At 36.3% G+C, this 19,035-nt stretch overlaps 1 protein-coding gene across 10 annotated transcripts in view; it reads right to left on the bottom strand.

The window, feature by feature from the left end:
• The window catches only part of CACNA2D1 (calcium voltage-gated channel auxiliary subunit alpha2delta 1), a 405,950-nt gene that overhangs the window by 198,078 nt on the left and 188,837 nt on the right, over positions 1-19,035 (bottom strand). For all 10 annotated transcript variants that reach the window (XR_005817136.1, XM_040548370.1, XM_040548379.1 and 7 more), the window contains exon 4: positions 12,881-12,940. Coding sequence is in view for 9 of the 10 variants with exons in the window: in XM_040548370.1 (XP_040404304.1) it covers positions 12,881-12,940 (60 nt within the window). In the remaining variant the exon portion in view is untranslated. The remainder of the gene's footprint in view (positions 1-12,880; positions 12,941-19,035) is intronic.

The following is a 19,035-nucleotide window of genomic DNA, read 5'->3' as shown; positions in this document are numbered from 1 at the left end:
CATAGCAAATACCATCAAATTTTCACACTATTCTCTTCAGTCCATGTCCAAGGACTTTTTCAAACCATTTTACTTCAATCTGAACTTAAATTCACTGAACACCCTCTAGAACAGGTTCAGTACGAACATATTTTTCATTATATATTAACAGGAAGTTATGAATAATGCTACTGTACTCCCAGTGCATACAATCTCCAAAAAATCCACTCCTCTTTGGGAAGAAAGATTTATAATATCCCTCTGACCTGGTAGATGAATAACAAAAGTTAACAATTTAGAACACCATTTTCTCCCTCTCCTTCTACCAGTCAAACCTTCCTCAATATTCTTACTATCTCCCCAAAGAATGACAAAAAGAAATAGAATTTTACGTACATGCATGTGTACATAACGAAGAGGAGTTTAGCAGTTACTGAATTTAAAAGAACTAGTTACATATATATGAAGACATACAAATAACTATCTTGTATTTTTCGCTCCATTCCTGTAAGTCAAAAGCAGGATGGCTAGACATGATTGTAAGAGACAAAAATCTTTCAAATACATTTTGGTTTTTGGTAAATATATTCTTCCAAAATGTTCAGGAAACTTCTAATCTTCTCATCATAGTAACTTCCCCAAAGCATAAGCAACTGAGAATGACTTCTTTTTATAACGCAAAATGCAATTGATTAAAAAGAAGATTTCCAGGTGGGAAAATGAAATGAATTTGTTAGCAGCTAATTAACCTCTGTATCACACTATCTAATCTGTTTAATTAAAACAGCAAAGTACGTTTATTTTAATTTATTCACCATTACTTTCATTAGTTGATGAAAGAACTTAAGAATAAAAAAAGTAGAAATTGTCAAAACTGATCGTAGATTTTATCTAGATTGTAAATACTGGGACCAGTACAGTACAGGAGCCTAGTTAAGCAATTTTTTTTGGACATCAGCTTTGCAGGACATTGGCATTGTTATTCTGAATTCATACTTAAGTAGGTGCTACAATGGAATGAACTAGGCTACATTATTTACATCTCTTGCTCTAAAATAACTAAAATACAAAAAATACAGACAGTATATCAGCTCTCCAATGCCAGCAAATCTGCAAAAGAACCTTAGAGGAAATTACATATTTTATTTATACATATATATGTGTGTGTATGTATTATATATATGTATTCAATACATACATATATGTTTTTTAAACCATGCACTGGGCAAACTTGAAGACATGAGATTTTGAAATGAGTTTAATAGCTTCTCTTTTTATCTTATCATAAAAAAAAAAATAGTATATGGCCAGGAATGTATTACACAAAGTCATTAGGATTAAATTCCAAGCAAAACCACACATAACATTAATCTCTTTTAAGAATCTCATTGTAATAGAAAAAAAAGCTCATATTTTGGATAGTTGCATAAATAGCAGTGGCTGAGGGGTTTTTGCATCCCTTTCTTTCCTCTTTTTTTTACATATGTAAAAAAAAACTAAACTACAAAGAAATTATAATGTTGCATTTCTGCTTGGAAAATAAACACAGTTTTTTTTGGCATAGCACTACAATACTGTGTAACACAGGAGTTTTCATCTAAATTATGAAAGTCTGATCCAAATTGTGAACCACATCGTACATACCTGACACTGACCTGTGAAGTAAATAATATATCTTAAATAAATTTTTTTAAAATAATTTGATTTCATTCTCTGCCTGCATAAATTCTTTACCTGGTTAATTCAATAACCTAAAGTCTGTGCAGAAAAAGCCACAGAGATTTAAAATATACAAAAAAGAGGTTATATTGTATCTAAATCACAGCAATAACTTATCTCAGACAGCTTGCATGAGGACTAAGAAAAAAAAAAGCCAAATCTCTCCATTTCCTTCTAAGTGCAGAAAGTACCTTTACAAAAGGTAATAAAGTTGAAAGCATTTCGTGTCATCTTTTCAGACTGCTTTGGTTCTCAGGCATAACAAATGTGTCTGCCATATTGACTTTTAATTATATTAATGGTGCTTTTACCAAGACAAATCTTACCCTCTTCATTAAGATTTTACTTTAAATGATTTTGCTAGATCTCTAATGTCTTAGAAGGAAAAGAAATGTGGACAGCAGTTACCAGGCTTAAGAAATATCCCATGCTCACCTAATTAATAAAGAACAGAAGGAATCATAATTTAATTACTCAGCTTTGACATCTATTTTGTGCATGTCTTGCACTGAGTCACTGCTATAAAGCAAAGATCCATGAGTACACCTTATTTCAGAAGCAGTTTAGTAGATGAGACAACCCAGCAGCTGTAAAATGTCATTCATTTTGCTATTTAACATAAAATGATGAAGACTTTTCTAGTTAATCACTACACGAAAAAGGACTACATCACAAAACATAATTACTTTTCTCCCTAATTATTGGATACATTACACTGGCATGCTAGAATTCATGCAGAAGAACTCTGTGATTTAAGAGCTGTATCAATGTCTTGCTATTAGAGTTCTTGTTCTGTGTCTTAAGAACTGCATGAAATTAAAAGTTATCTCTGTTTTTGTCCATGGACCACAACAGGGTTTTTTGCTTGCCATTAATTTGATGCTTATGCCAACAAACTGAAAAGAACTAAGGAGATAAACAAACTTCTGAATGAACTAGAAGCCCTCCATGCCCCCTGATATAGCTGCTGACTGCATGCCTGTTCCCCTTAGTTCCACCTCTGTATAATAAACTTTAGAAACTGACGTCTAATGATATCAGATATTATTTGTCAGTTATTTAAGTGCACTCATTTCTATAAAAATGCAGCCATACCCTCAGAGCCAGGCTAGGTACAGGCACAGCAGCCAGCTATGTAACTCATTAGACTGCAAGGGCTGCAAAATGTACTCAAAGCCCACTTTGCCTGCACCAAATCTGTGGAAAACCAGACTGCTGGCTGTCAGTAGGACGGACAGAACCCCAATCTCTCCTTGGAAACATTCCCTCCCTTAAAACCAGTTTCAGCCCAAGGCTGCACGTATGCTCCAGGCAGCATGAGCAGGAAGCCTGGATCTTCATTGACAACTTCTGATTTAATGTTCTAGTTTTCCCCGTTTTCTCTAGCTCTTCCCAACTCTGCCCAGAGAACAGACCTTGGTTTTAACAGCTCAGAGGAGAAGGAAATGGCTAGTTCTAAATCTGCACACCTCCGGGCACTGGGACAGGCTCCCCAGGGCAGTGGGCACAGCACCAAGCCTGCCGAAGTTCAAGAAGCGTTTGGACAATGTTCTCAGGCATAGGGTCTGGGTTTTGGGTGGTCAAAAGGAGGTGGACTCAGTGATCCTTGTGGGCCCTTTCCAACTCAGGATATGCTATGGTTCTACGAGTCTTGAGGACTACTTCATCTCAGCTCTCAATAGCACCATTAAGGAGAATTACGAAAGTGTGAACTGAGATTTCAGAAAGCCAGAGGAAAGAAATACAATTGCTGAAATAAGAATAATTGTTGAATTAAGTTTCCTATGTCCCATGCTCCCCTATAATAAGGAAAGTATATTCTTTTCAAAGTCAGCTGCCAGTGGACAAATTGGAAACAAACCATCAGCAGTGGAACAGGTTGCCCAGAGTAGTAGTCTCCTCCCTGGAATTCTTCAAAGTCAGGATGGATGGGGCTTTGGGCAACCTGATCTGGCGAAAGACGTCCCTGTCCATGGCAGGGGAGTTGAAACTAGATGATCTTTAAGAACCCTTCCAACCCAAACTATTCCGTGATTCGATGATCGTTTGCAATTAACAGATGTTTAGATGATGTACTCAAAATGTCTTAGTCCAGACTGTGTTTTCTTCTCTTGGTATCCCTCAACAAAAGAAAGTAACACCCTTTGCTGACATAACACAGCCCTGCTGAAAAATGACAGCCTATACAAGTTAAATAAAACAAAAATGTTCTATCTGAGTGGTGAAGTGCTATGGCAAGACTATATTTCGGTCTTATTGCAAGACTACTATTTCAGCAATGCATATTTTGTAGTATTTGAAGTCTAGAAGTCAGCTAAATTACTACACCTAGAATAGAACAGAACAGAACAGTTCAGCTCGAAGGGACCTACAAAGATCATCTAGTCCAACTGTCTGACCACTTCAGGGCTAAACAAAAGTTAAAGCATACAATTAAGGGCATTGTCCAAATGCATCTTGAACACTGACAGGCACGGGGCATCAACCACCCCTCTAGGAAGCCTGTTCTAGTGTTTGGCGGCCCTCGCAACAAAGAAATTTTTCCTAATGTCCAGTTTGAACTTTCTCCCATACAGCTTTGTGCCATTCCATGTGTCCTGTCCTCTGTTACGAGAGAGAAGAGACCGGAACCTCCCTCTGTACTTGCCCTCCTCAAGAAGTTGTAGAGTGACTGCACTGGGTGAAGTTGTTAGCAAGAGTAAATTGGGTGAAATTAAACTTGCTTATAGAAGATCATTCAGTCTGGTAGAAAACTTTGGCTGGAAGTTTTCTTTCACTTTTTAAGTGAAAAAAAAAATCACTCACACAGCGTAAAAAGTTTTATCAGGAAAAAATACCAGGATTATATGCAGACACTGAAAAATATCAATAGAGCCAGGCTCCTTAGTTTTACTGTTCCCATGTGTAACTCTTAAGAAATGTAAAACTGAAGTTCCTCTCTAGAGAAGCAGCAAATCTCACAGGACTAAGAAGAGAATCCTAGCTGAATTAATTATTCATCAGGGGTTATTCATCCATGTTTAAAAGCAAAGATCTGCTCTAGATTAGAATAGTCGTATCTTTATATTTATGTTTCATATTTTCAAGGCAGTTAAAATACACAGTAGTTCATTGCAAGTATAGTTTGGGACTACCAAATGGGAAAATGAAAATAGTGCGGTAGCATTTTCCATGAAGACATAAATTATAGGCAGTTACAGAGTTGGCCAAAAGCTGTCAAGATTTCCTAAAACCTAATGTCCCTCCACCAAGACCTACAGTTGTTTGTGTATGTATTTATGCAGTCCTGATTTGCTCATAGCTGATAGCAAAAGTGAACTGGAGAAAAGTAAACAAATACTTAGCACAGACCACGTTTCTGGTCAAATCAGGCAGAATTTTATTATTGCTTCATTGAATGATGTAGAATAATGTTGCTCATTTTGAAGAGCCTCTCTGCTCCATGTTATGTGCATCTCCTGCTCTGTGGCAAGCCCTCAGAAATACCTGCCATTACTTGTACTACTACTCATTATTTTCAGGACATAGAAGAGCCAGAATTTCACCTTTTGTTTAAATTTTATGAAAAATCAGAAGTACACTATGCACAGGGGATAGAAGGATAAGAATTCCCAAATCCCTTGAGCAAAACACATCTCTTAAAAATAGGATTGACTATTACTCTCAGCGTATTTTAAATCAATTCAGAATGAAGCTCGTATTAACACTTATACCAACCGCAAAATAATATAGACATCAAAACATTTCTGTTTCCAACTACTGCACAAGCCACTGTTCTTAAAACATCAACTCTTGGTATACTTTAGGTACATAATGTCCGGAAAATGCTTTTACAAACTTTTAAATACCCAAGCCTTCCAAGTACAACTTTAGCTCCTTTTGCTCTTTCTAAAGATGAGTTGTGACAAAGACAGCCTGAATTTTCATCTAGTATCTTAAAAGAATCCTGTGGCAAAAGAACAAGATAAGCTATCAAAGCCTGAGGTTTTGTCATTTGAAAAACAGAAGGCAATGGAATGAAGACAAACACAAATACTTCTACTCACGAAAAAAATCCAGCCCACCTATCACAGAATTTCAGAAAAGTGTTATTTCTAATATAAAATAATATGCACATTCCCAAGCCCATATCTGTATGCTTTTATCCCTTTTTGACATTAAACTCTTTGAAGTATTTTGGGTGTAATTTTCTTTAAACAAATTAGGAAATCGGAAGGAATAACTGCCAAAGTTTCCTATTATGAATTGCATTCTGTCTCTGAAGTAAGAATCTAAACTTTGTAATATCTTCTGAATTTCTAAATATTTTAGAAGTCTGCCTCCATTATGGAAAATCATATTTGAATGTTAGTGTCTTGCTCCATTAATTCTTTGTGCATGTTCTACCATTTTTTCTATCATAAAAAAAAACCAACTTTATCCTCCAATTAGTAATTCAAAATTAGCAGAATTAAGTCCATACTCCTTTTCCCACAAACATTAACACATTTCTTAAATCAGCATTAAAAAAAAAAAAAAAAGACCAGGACAACATGACTGTAGTGGGGAATGAGGGGAACTGACATACAGAAGAGCCCAGTTATACTGGCAAGGATAGATCAAGAAGAAAAACACCATTGTTTTTGAAGTGATGATATTTGGTAAAAAAGCTTAAAGACAAAGAAAACAGCATCATTTTAAAATAAATCTTATTATTTTATTTTACTGATTCACCTAGGATAGTAAAGCAATGGTGAGAATTATTTATTACAAATTTAAATTAGCAACTGAATTTGAAGGTGAAACATAGAATCATAAAACTAATTAGCTTCATCTGTGTTACAAATTCAACAAAGACTCTTAGAAAATATGCACAACAGCAGCCTGCAGAAAGCTCTTAACATATTGTACCTCTATAAGAACCTGCAGGGTGTTAATAAATTGAGTACAATAGCATATCCTGCTTTTAATAAGATTTTTGTTTGGAAAGTGCATTAAAGAATCATTCAAAAAGAAGGCATTAATGCATATACACAGTGCCTTAATAATGAGAAATCACACTTTTTTTTTTTTCCCTTTCCTCCAGTTCCTTCCCTCCACCCCTTTTTCAGAAGCTGATTTTTTTTATTATTATTTTTTTTTTAAATGAGCTGCCTGGTAAATAAAGCGTATTAGATGTCTTTTACCATATTTGATTTTTCAGATAAAATATAGCGCTTGAAAGATTCCGCAGTGATTGAAGCCGTTTCATCTCTTTATTCTAAGAGCCTTTTTGGCTAGTTCCCTACCAGTGAAGTACTCTGCTGCCCGCATGAGATTCTTTCAAAGCTTTGTATTACAAAATTATATACACCTATACTCAACATAACGATATTAAGAGACGACAAATAACCAAAAGATATAGCAGAAAAGCTCTCTACTATAGTTACACATTTAAGAACTCTGCCTACATATAATCTTGATTCTGATTGTAAAGCTACTATTTGCCACCTAAAAGCTCCTAATTGATTTAAGATTCCTATTGTGTGGGGAAAAAAATGAAAATAAAGACAAAAGCTGTAAGTGTTCAAATGATTAATCATGCTAACCCAAAAGACAGATCCTTTATAGGGAAACAAATGCACGGAAGAACTCTTCTGTTGCAACCCAGATTTTATAAGAAGCCTATGATTTAGTGATGAAAAATTATACATGAGCCCACTGTGCATGCTTGCAGCCCAGAAAGCCAGCTGTATCCTGGGCTGCATCAAAAGCAGTGTGGCCAGCAGGGCAAGGGAGGGGATTGTCCCCCTCTGCTCTGCCCTCGTCACACCCCACTTGGAGCCCTGCGTTCAGCTCTGGCATTCAGTTCTGGGGCCCCCAACAGAAGAGGGACATGGAGCAGGCCCAGAGGATGGCCACAAAGATCAGAGGGCTGGAGCACCCCTCCTATAAGAAATGGCTGAGAGAGTTGAGGTTGTTCAGTAGAAGGCTCCAGGGAGACCTTTGCAGCCTTTCAGTACTTCAAAGAGGGCTTATAAGAAAGATGGGGAGAGATTTTTTAAAAGGCACATAAAAAGAAGGACAAGAGGTAACGGTTTTAAAGTGAAAGAGGGTAGATTTAGATTAGATATAAGGAAGAAATTCTTCACTTGAAGAATTTCAAGTGTTCACTGGAATAAGTTGCCCAGAGAAGCCGTGGATGCCACATCCCTGGCAGTGCCCAGGGCCAGGCTGGATGGGGCTTTGGGCAACCTGGTCTGGTGGGAGGTGTCCCTGCCCATGGCAGGGGGGTTGGAACTGGGTGATCTTCAAGGCCCTTTGCAACCTCAACTATTCTATGATTCTATGATTTTTAGACTCAGAATCATCTGAGGGAATACAGGAAGCTATAAAAGGAAAACTCCAGGCAAGCTAGCGAGAGGCATTACCCTTAAAGGTTGTTTTTGTCTTTTTTTTTTTTTTTTCTTTTCCTCCTTTTGGACATGTTTCTATACACAACTATTGTCTCCCAGAAATTTGTAAACCAGAGGGCACCAGTGAGACCTTGTGAAAACGATCCGAACATTAGTGGCATGATGCTGGGGACAGACAAGGGGACAGGGGGATCCTGTTCCCAGTATGGAATGCTGGAAAAAATCTGCACTCATCTGATGAAACCTAGAAACCTCCAGAAAGGCTTCAGGACAGGCGTGTTCACACTGAACTTGTACATTAAGATGTCTTCTTACTAATTCCAGCAATCCTAGGAAAGTGAGGTCAGTTTTTTAAATACTAAAAACTGGGTAGGAAATACAGCAGTTAGAGAAAGTACTGTTGAAAACTTGCTGAAATGCTTGTTCCTGCAAAATTTACAAATTTTTACATTTTTTTTTTTTACAAACTTACATTTTTACAAATTTACATTTTTTTTTTACAAAATTTTACAAATTTACAAAAAATTACATTTTTTTGTAAATTTACAAAATTTACAAATTACAAATCAAAAAGGTGTGAGCAGTAAGTATCAGATAAACATCAGAAAAAATCCTGAAACCACACAGTTTCAGTAAGTGATTCATTCTTATTTCCCTCTGCACCTCACCGTGCACACACACAGCTCTGTCCCCTGAGTGAAAAGATGTCAGGGTCCAAACAATCACTGACGGAAGAAAGGTATTTCATTCCTTTCAGTGAGATATGGCACATTTAATTTAAATTATGCAGAAATCAAAGCTATATGTCACATAAGTGAAGGTGGCACACAGCCCTTCGGAGAAGAAAATATCATCTTCCCTAAGACCTTTACCATCTGCCTGTCAATTGAAATCAATCATTCAGCATATTTTTTTCCAAGTCACATATGGTTTAGACGTGTGAGGCCTCATCCAAAATTAATCAAAATCAATGGAAGATTTATTTCACAGTGTTTTGGATCAGAACATTATGTCAAGATACAGACAGCTTTGACACTTTGCCCATCGTTCGCGTTGTTCAAACTTTCACAGAATTATTAAGTACAGATTACTGGGAAAGGATCCCACATCTACTTTTTGCACCTGTGAGAACTGGTTCTACACCTCAGTTCTGGAGCCAAACCTGAACATTTTAATTCCCCACAAATGCCCTTTGTGCTGAAGAGGACTACGAGAGCTACATCCTCTCTTTAATGATATTAGAGAAAAAAATACTATAGTTTGTTACCTTCTCTGAACATCTCTCTTTTAAAAGACAATCTTTAATAAACTGCCTCCCTAGAATGAAGCAGTACTAACACTAAAAAATTGGTTATTTTGTTTGTTTTCTGGTTGAAGCTTTTAAGATGCAATGATGCTTTGCTGCAAAGCATCAAAACATTTGATGCAAAAAGCATCAAAGCATTTGATGCAAAGATGCTTTGTTGTAATGTTCATGATAAGTTACCGACAGTCCTGAAATCTAAAATCTTTGATCTGCAGGAAAGGTCATGAGCTGTCTACTACTGCCCTGCTCCTGCAGGTCACCTCTACATATCAACTCTTGTTATGGAAGACTTGTTTTATATCATTTATCCTTCTTATCTTTCATTTGTTTGCTGAGCAACTTTTCACTACAGTTTTACACAACCGATGTTGATTAAAAAAAGTCATAATCCCAAAGTACCATTTCTATGACCTCCTGTCTCACTTTTAAGGCCATAAACACACGCTTACACATTAAATTCACAGCAAATGCTGTCTTGGAAATATCAGAGTTCAGGAAATCATCATTTACACAGAAGAACGTAAAACTATATTGTTTAAAAGATAAGGAATATTGAAAGGATTTTTCATGTGGCATTTTAATGTGATAATTAATTCCTAAAAGTCTGAGTTTCAGTCTTCATATAAGTAAGTGGATGCTAATAGGCCATGCATAAAGACTCTCCTCGCTAAAATACAAATGAGAAATCCCTTATGTTTATACATGTGTAAGTACAATTAATATTGCAACCCAACTGGAAACAAAATTGCTTTAGTTAACCAACCATTGCAATGCAATCAAATGTGGTATCAAATGTAATTGTAGAAGATCCATTTGGGGAATAACAGCAATTATTTCATAAAGAATTCTCCCCTCCTCCTTCCAATTCACATGCACACAATTTTTTTCATGCATCTCTGCACCAGCAAAGTAATTGGACCATCACAAGTGTCAAGAATACCACCATTTCATTCTGCAATACACAGGAAAATTCAAACTGACAAGGCTGTTTCTTTTAACAATATTGGGTTGTACCTCTGATTTGTAACTGCATTAATCTAAAAACGTTTAAGTAGTTTTTATTTCTCCAGCTGTACATGCAGCTAGGGAATTGTGCAATGCTGATGAAGTAGGAAGCAAAGAATGGCATTTCTTTGTCTGCCTGAAGCTAAGTACTTTGGATTTGCCTTCACACAACTGTTCTCTAAATACTTAATACTTCTCTAATGTAAGTATTCTTCTAGGGCTGTTGAGGGAAACCTCGGTTCAGATGTTTTAATTGACCTTGTGTTTAATCAGAAAACAACGCATATTGCAATCCAATATTAATAATTTTTTTCCTTTTTTTTTTTTTTTTACTCAGAAGACATTCAATATTCTTCACTAGTATTCTTAATTAATATTCCTTTGAATTGTTTTGTACTTTTTAGTAATTTAATTAGTAATTACTAAAATGATTTTGACATTTAATTATCAACGCAAACCACTGAAATCCATTATGATCTTTATATCTGTCAGCCACCTAAAAATACTTATGTCAGCTGCAATGTGACTGTCAAGGACATTGATGATCGTGTACTCATTAGAACTAGAGACTGTCCCAAAGAGTTTCTTTCTACAGTGACTTATGTGCAGTGCTGCTTGAAAGGCTTTCATCACCCTAAAACAAGTCCTGAAAAAGGAAATAAACCTCATACAGCATGATGCGGACCATTCATAACGCTATGAGAAGTATCAGAAGAAAGGCTATCTGTAAGATCCCTCATCTGCAGGAAGTTTTCTAGTATATCTTCCATATTCCATCACAGCCATTAGGAGAATGAATTTTCCAGTGAAAATTAAGTTTATCAGAAAGATCTGTGTGCAAGCTAATTTGAACAGGCATTTTCTAGAAAGTAGGCCAGAAGAGAAGAGAAGAAAGATTACTTCTGGCAAAAATGGAGCAAATTAAATTATAAGAACCCTAATACATTTATTTGAAATTTAATTGCGTAACCTAATGTCAAGGTTATTACATAGTCCACAGTGTTTTCAGCCAATTTCAAAACAGTAAAGCACAAGCTTGGTTTGCAGTTACTTTATTATAAATCCAAATGCTTTTCTTTTTTTTTTTTTTTAACCACAGTCTTTTTCTTGAGCCACAACATTAATAAAAAAAATCACATTTCAAAATTACTTTGAGCTCTCTCCTTGGCAATGAATTCTGATGAGACCAGAAGCTTCTCTGGTATAAATGACTCCTACTGAAAGTAAAGGGTAAAAATAAAAACAAAGCTGAGACAGCGTTGTTGATGTGATGCCAGTGTGCCCAGTAAGAAGCGATATGATTAGAAGGGGCATCTGACCTTATTCACACTGTTCTGCACAGAGTCCATGAAACCTGCAGGTTTTGTTTCCTATTGAAAGCAGGAAAGGTTCCTGTAGCATTCTCATTATTGCATCCCTATGGAACAGGCATTCTGTATTTTACCACATATTAGAAATTGTGCCTGAGCAGACATCACACTTAAAAGCATTCATGCTGTATCCAAGACCCTCTGCATTCCTGAAAGCCAGTCACTTTTATCTGATTTTGGCCTAACCTTAGAGTTTGGGGCTGGTGGTTTTTGTTTGTTTGTTTGTTGCTTTTTTGGGGGGAGGGGGGTGCAGAACTGTATGTTTAAGTGTCTGAGGAACACTGGAACAGTAAGGACACTTTAGGAAAGCATTGTGCATTTAACTGTGTGCCTGTATGATGCAAGTGGATGTGCAAACAGTCTAGGTTGGTAGCAAAATCACATAAAAGCACCATCTGCTTTTATTTCTGAAGGAACAAGTAATAATGGCATAATAAATGACTTTGACACAGCAGGGAACTGTAGCCTAAAATTAATAGGCTTATAATCATGCAGAACAATATTAATTTGGCTTGAATAGTAATAAAGAACTAATGTTGTGCATTTTACAATCGTCTCACTTGTTTTTCAGTAAAATCTGAAATGATTGAAGAAGATAATTTAGCATTTGACCAGGGTTTCTTTCATGAGTACCAGAATATTGAAGAGAAGATATTAAAGTATAGAGAAGGATTCTTAAAGAAGTCAATGACTCAATATATACTAGTACATAGACAACAAAATCCTTCTCTGTTAAACTTCTACCTACCAAATAAAAACAACTAAAAAAATAAAATCATTTGTATGATTCTGTGTTTCAGTGCTTGGAGTAGCACACACTTTACTGACAGGAGCTATCACTCAGAGATGTCTTCTCCATAATTATTCCTTGTCCAGTGAGACAAAGAGATGTTTTGTGTGTACCTCAGAACTACATTATGGGCCTGTGAAACTCCCTCTGAGTTTATGAAGGGTAAAGTCCATTTTATTCTCTAGAGACCTGGACTGAGGCACTGGCTACTGCATAAAATGTCCACTTGTAGGCAAAGATTCCTTCTGTGGTGGATGTATAAACAGCATGTTTGTAAGAATATAATTAACATTAGAACGAAGAAAATCCTGAGAAGGTTAAAAGGAGAAAAACTTACCCCAAACTCATCCCTCCACTGATGAGATGCTTGATACTTCTCTGCTTCTTTAGCGAGGCGCTGAAGAACAAAAAAAAGACATACATTTTAGTCTTCACTGATTCTTCACATAGCAAAGCCTTTCTTTTTTATTTTCTTTATATGCATGTTTTCTCTATATAATTCTCTATATATCTACGCTTTTGCACTTACTTGAAATTTATGTATACTTGAGTAAAGATGTAAAGTCTTTTCAAGAATGCCATTTTCTATATTATATACTAATTTATATTATATACTAATTTAAGCACTGCAATCATGCATTAGAAAGCTTAACCCTAATTCCAATGTTATTTAAGATGTTCTAGGTAAGTCTGAAATCCACCAATACCGAAAATACTTTCTCCCTACACACCTTACCTTATACATGAGTTTAATCTACCATCCAATTACAAGTATTTATTAGAATCTTAAAACACGTAACAAGTATTTTATTAGAATCTTATTGCCCCATCAAATTATCTAGCTTCAATTATACAAAGTACTGACATACCCTGTCATGATTAGGGACCCATAAAAACTCAGTAATTTGTACAAGCTGTAGTCTGGTCCCATGTACTGAATGAACTTTAGCCACCAGAGAACATCAGTAATGCTCCTGGATGGCATTCTTCCGGTTTAAATTAATTTGAAAGAAATCCAGTTTAGACACTTAGCCCCACAGGAAGCAAAGGACAGTGCACAGGAATGATCAGATGAGCCTCTTTCAAATCAGTCTCTTGTATAGACATCCACTGCGTTGGTTACAAATTCCTCCTCAAACAAAATTATAATCCTTTGAAAAATAACTGTTTGCACATGCATATGAGAAGTTTACTACAATTCTGAATATAGAAGTCGCCAAGCATAACGCTTGTTCTCCAGTTTTGCTCACACAGCTTCCCCAGTGCCTGCAGCCCTGGAGGCAGGCACCCATCCTCAAAGAAGGCAAGCAGCAGAGCTACCTGATGTGAACACAGCTCACAGGGACTCAGCCACGTCCTAATTTTTGAGTGAGTGACTTTGAGAACTAAGTTATTTTATAATTAATAACAGTTTCTGGATAGTCATGGTCCTTTTCTAACAGAACTGCTGTATCCACGAGCTAACTAGGGATAAAAATTCTTTACTTGTGAAGGTGTGTGCACAATAGGCCCAACAATCCTTTTAATATTCAGATCAGTTCCTACCCAAACGAACTGGTGGTCTAAGTCATGTTTTCAGTTGAGTTGATTGTCAGTTCTTGCTAACAACCAAAAGGAGTATGACTGGAAAGTTCATGGAAGCTGGAATTGCAGAGGTGGTGCTGTCAGAATCTCATCTCAGCCCCAGCACAGGATGGCAACCACCATAGTATCCGATCCCACAAGGACACTCCATCTCCCCCCCAACAACTATCAGGTTGATAAATATCACCAAGCAAAACTTAAGACCTTTTCCTTTCTTTTTCATTTGAAATCATCCTGTTAAAAAATATAATTGTGTGCTCCGACGTCTGAAAATAAGTGTCCCTCTTATGTGTTTTATCGTCAATTCAAATGATTTTTAGCTCACAAAGTTACTAGCATCTTGCAGGCATTCCCAACCAGAGCTGCCACCCACAGTAGCCAAGTACCATATTTACAAAAGCAAAACTGTAATATAACTTGATGCATTACACTTGCAAAATTTAGCCTAACTTCCCCTTGCCCTCAATGGACAAATCCATTACCTTAGATACCTACAGTATTTCCAGTTTTCTGGTAATACACCAGAATAATTTTGTATCACTACAAAGCAAGATATGATGCTTACTGACACCTGCTACACAAGTAAATAGCTGCAGATAACACTGCCCTCATTTCTCTCTGTCTGCTTCATAAACTTAAGGTACCCAGTGATCTGCGATTCTTCTCTGCAAAATATGTTAGAACTGAAATTTACAAACTCATAAATGGATTATGATCAGAGATCTATAATAAGTATTAACATTACTAGGAATTCCACATTGGAAGAACTGCAGCCACACCTGATATTCCTCAATTTCGTGAAAAACTAGCAAATTCTCAGCAAATCTGAGCTACAAATTATAGCTAAAAGCTATATTAAAAGCTAAATTAAAATCTAAATTATAGCTAAAAAATATAAATTAATGTTAAAAGCAAATTAAAAAAAGTAAAGCTCCTTAGCTCCTCCCCATCCCTGGATTTCTACAGCTCCTTGTGTCCTAAAAGAGCTTCCAAACTGAGAAGTTGCCATTTGCTGTATGCTTACAGAGCTTTGCTCATAGGAAAGCACAAGCAACTGGTGACAGAGAATCAATAATGATCAATGAAAAAACGTCTGTGTTCTTTGACTCAAATAAACAAACAAACACCATTTTAATAAAACTGCATGTTGCCCCCATATCTGTTTACGATAGGTACAGCAAGAGGCTGATTCAGCCTCGTAATGTCTTGCTCATTGCCTACATGAAGAATCTCTGCATTTTTCTCAGTTTTGTAACAATCAATTTAACTTTTGTGCCAGTTACTAGACCAATCTTCCAGAATATATCTAAAACTTTAGCTGGAGTGAGAGCAGAATGTAGGCCTAATTTTTTTTGCCAGTATTGTATGTCAGAGACAGAATTACAGCCTAGCCAACTTGATATCAGTCCAGTATTGGTTTCCTTGAAACAGATCATCTTTTCCATCAACAATTCCCATAAATGCTATATGAATTATTAATAGTCAGTAAAATGGCTCTTAGCCAGGACTAGAAGAAATCTGTAAAATGAGCGTTCACATGAGTAAATCATTTAATCTCTCAAAGTGGGGATGAATATTGTAGTTGCACCTTATACCCCTGCAACAGAACACTCCTATAATTCTATAGCTATGTAAGTTACATATGCAAAAAACACACAGGATCATTTCCCAAAGATCAGTATACTACAGTACTCTGATTTCCCAGCTTGCCTTCAGCAGACGACTATAAATGTTCACATGCAGGATATCACAGGGACAGATCATGCAAGGATTTCATGATCAAAAAGGTGGCTTTTGTTTTGTTTCTGGTGTCGGTTTTGTTGTGGTTGTTGTTGTTTTGCTTTGTTTTAAAAGATAACAGAGCTGATGAGAAGGTTGTGTATCCAAAAAAAAAAAAAGAATCGTTCTCTCCTATGTAACATCTTTGATATTTTTAGGAAAGACAAGGAAAGAGTATTAGAAACAAAAATAGTAAAAAAAAAGTATTTCATAAAGCTAAGATGTTCTCAGAAGTTCTTCATTTCTATGGAAGGAGAAACTGCTACAGATACATGGACTCTAGTGACTGAGACATTCATTCATCTGTCCACAGGGAGAGTGCTTTGTTAAGGCAGAGTAAGAAGTCAAGACTATGTCAACAATAGCTAGATTGTGAAGCAAACTCAAATTACCTATGCCCCTTACTGCAACACAAGGAGAGACTAATTTTTCATCTCTCTCAAAGAAATCATGCCTGCTTGCTTTTGAAGTATGCAAATGTCTGGGCTTGCCTTCCCTGTTTTGATGGAGGAGTCTCTGGAGAACAACAACAGAAGAGTAACACAGCAGTGTGCTGACACTCCCCATTTTCGGTCTCATTACAGCACAGGTTTAATAAGGTAACACCATCTTTAACTCCATGGCCCACTGCAGCTCCCTATAGGTTTCTCTAGCAAATACTAAAATTTTTGAGGTGGTTATTTTTATGTGTCAGAAGACGTACTAGAAGAGGTTCTAAAACAACATGCAAAACAGTAATTCTGCATATTAGGCTTCAATCATTTCTCACTCTGTGGCTTTGTATGAACGCTGTGAACATGACAGCCGTAAAATGTATTCAGGCCTTGAATGAAGCCCTATTTAATACCATCTTTTTAGTTGGAGAGGATGAGAAACCAAACACTATTGAAAAAGGGCAGAGGAACAAAACTAATACGCAACAAACATTCTGGATTACTTCAAGGTACAACAACAACAACAAAAAAAACCAACCCACTCTTTACAGTCTGCTGGAGAACAAGGATTCTGGGATTATGGCAGTGATACTCAAATTACTCTGAAATACTACACAAATTGAGAAACCTTGCCCATGAAGAACTGGCTGCAAACACGAACAAAATGCTGTAGCATCTATTCCTGTGCTTTTGGAGGATGCCTAGCTGCCTCCATCATGGTTTGAAGTGCTTCCTGGTGCTTCCATCTATGGGTTGAAGAGAGCTGATGCTAGATTTATGAAATGTGATTGACACGGTCAAAGTCAAGGTGTTTGAAAACACCGTAATTAAACAAATTAATAAATGTCCCATAATAAATGAAACAGTTATTTCTATTTATTTAATTAATTTGATGAAAACTTCTCACTGCCTTGCTATTTTTTAAAATATCAGTTGTTCAGAGTCTGTTATCTTCATGAATATTCAGGATACTTAGATCATTAATAAGAGAACAATGATCCCTTGAAAGTCAGCCACTGCCCATAAATAAGCAGTTTTTTAAAACAAACATTGAAAGAAGTCAGGAGTTACCTGCTTCTAGGGTTTCCTTAGATCTTTCAAAGAGAATTGTTACCTTTAAAGCAAGACTACTTGTGAAAGATGCAAAGAGATGCAAATGTGATTTACTGCATCAGCCTATGAACTTTTCTTTAACTTTTAAAAGGATTACAAGATTATCAGAAAAACTACCCCAAAAGCCAGCTGCCTGTCAAATCTCCAAACTGACCATTTTCAAAGGCCTTGTCCCTAGATTCCAAGTGTATGTTTCGAACTCTGAAAGACAGCCTTTCACGTAGCGCAGATGGAAAGAAAGAGCTCTGAAGAATCTTTATCTGATCTGGAAAGATCAGCTCCCTAGAAGGCCTATTTATCTCCCAGCCTTCACTTGCATGTGCATATGTCATATCTTTACCTCCTCCTAACCAGCAAAGAATTCTACACCTAATGGCCCAATTATAATTATATTCAGTACAATGAAATCAATCTTTTTTGTGCTTCCAACTCTCCACTAAGTATTTTACCTTGAAAATAGTATTTGACTACCCCTTGATATCCTAAGCTATTAGAAAAATGTGTAAGCATAGAGTTGTTAGACATCAATAGCTTGACAAAGCTTTCTAAAGTACCGAATCCGTGATATTTAAAAGTTTATTTTAATAAGAGAAATATCCAGGGAGAATACAGAAATACCAGGCTTGAACAGAACAATATAGAAACATGCAACAAACTTCAAATCCTGATTTAAAATATGATCCATGTACTCGATTCAGTTCTTGCATAAACAAGATAAAAGCCACAAGTGGTATCTGTAGCAGCAGCATTAAACATAGTTTTCACATCTGCATCTGAAACACAAATATTGTTCTTCTGTAGATGATGACAAATTACAGGTCACGTACAGGAGAGAAAAATGGGGAAAAAAGTATCAGACTGGAATACGGTGTCTGACATGCCAGTGGAAATTTCACCACAGCTTTAATGCAGAGTGACAGAAATTTAAAGATTTGTATTTTCATCTCAGTTGGCTGTTACACTCTGTATTAGGCTAAACTAGAACTCTTTTCTGTCCCCTTGACTCGATTCTACTGTCTTTACTTGCATGGAGCAGGTTTCTTTTTCTTTTTCTTTTTTTTTTTTTTTAAGTAATAATTAGTCAAATGCTCATGGATTATGTTATTCATGAGTTTTCCATTACTCTACTGTATAAAAAGATCACCCAATTTGGCCCAAAGGGGTGTGATTTCAACAAGAAACACATGCAAATTGGAAGGTCAGTAGCCCAAAAGTGAGCTTGGGAATGCTAATGATAGCAAGGTCATTACCCCCATATAAATGACACATGAGTTTATTTTTCTTTGTCTTTGTTTCTACAGCCCCAGTGGGACTGGGAGGGGTTAATAGGGAACAATTACCTTTTTACTTGTAACTCTCATTAAATGTATATGACCTCCCTGACAAGTGGGCATTCATAATTACTGCCAGTACAAAAGCTGATCTAGATTTGACAGAGCTGCAGCACTTTAGTTTTGCTAAGATTATCCCCAACCATAAAATGTTTTGGATTGTACCAAACACGTATGTAATTCTGCTGATTTAAAATGTAACCACAAGGTTTAAGATCCGCTCTTCCTGATTTTTCTTTAAAAATATTTTG

This window comes from Cygnus olor, chromosome 1 (assembly GCF_009769625.2).
Source record: "Cygnus olor isolate bCygOlo1 chromosome 1, bCygOlo1.pri.v2, whole genome shotgun sequence".
In the NCBI taxonomy this organism is placed as follows: Eukaryota; Metazoa; Chordata; class Aves; order Anseriformes; family Anatidae; genus Cygnus; species Cygnus olor.
Note: the sequence above shows the minus strand (reverse complement) of the source record. Positions and strands in the feature narration are given on the sequence as shown.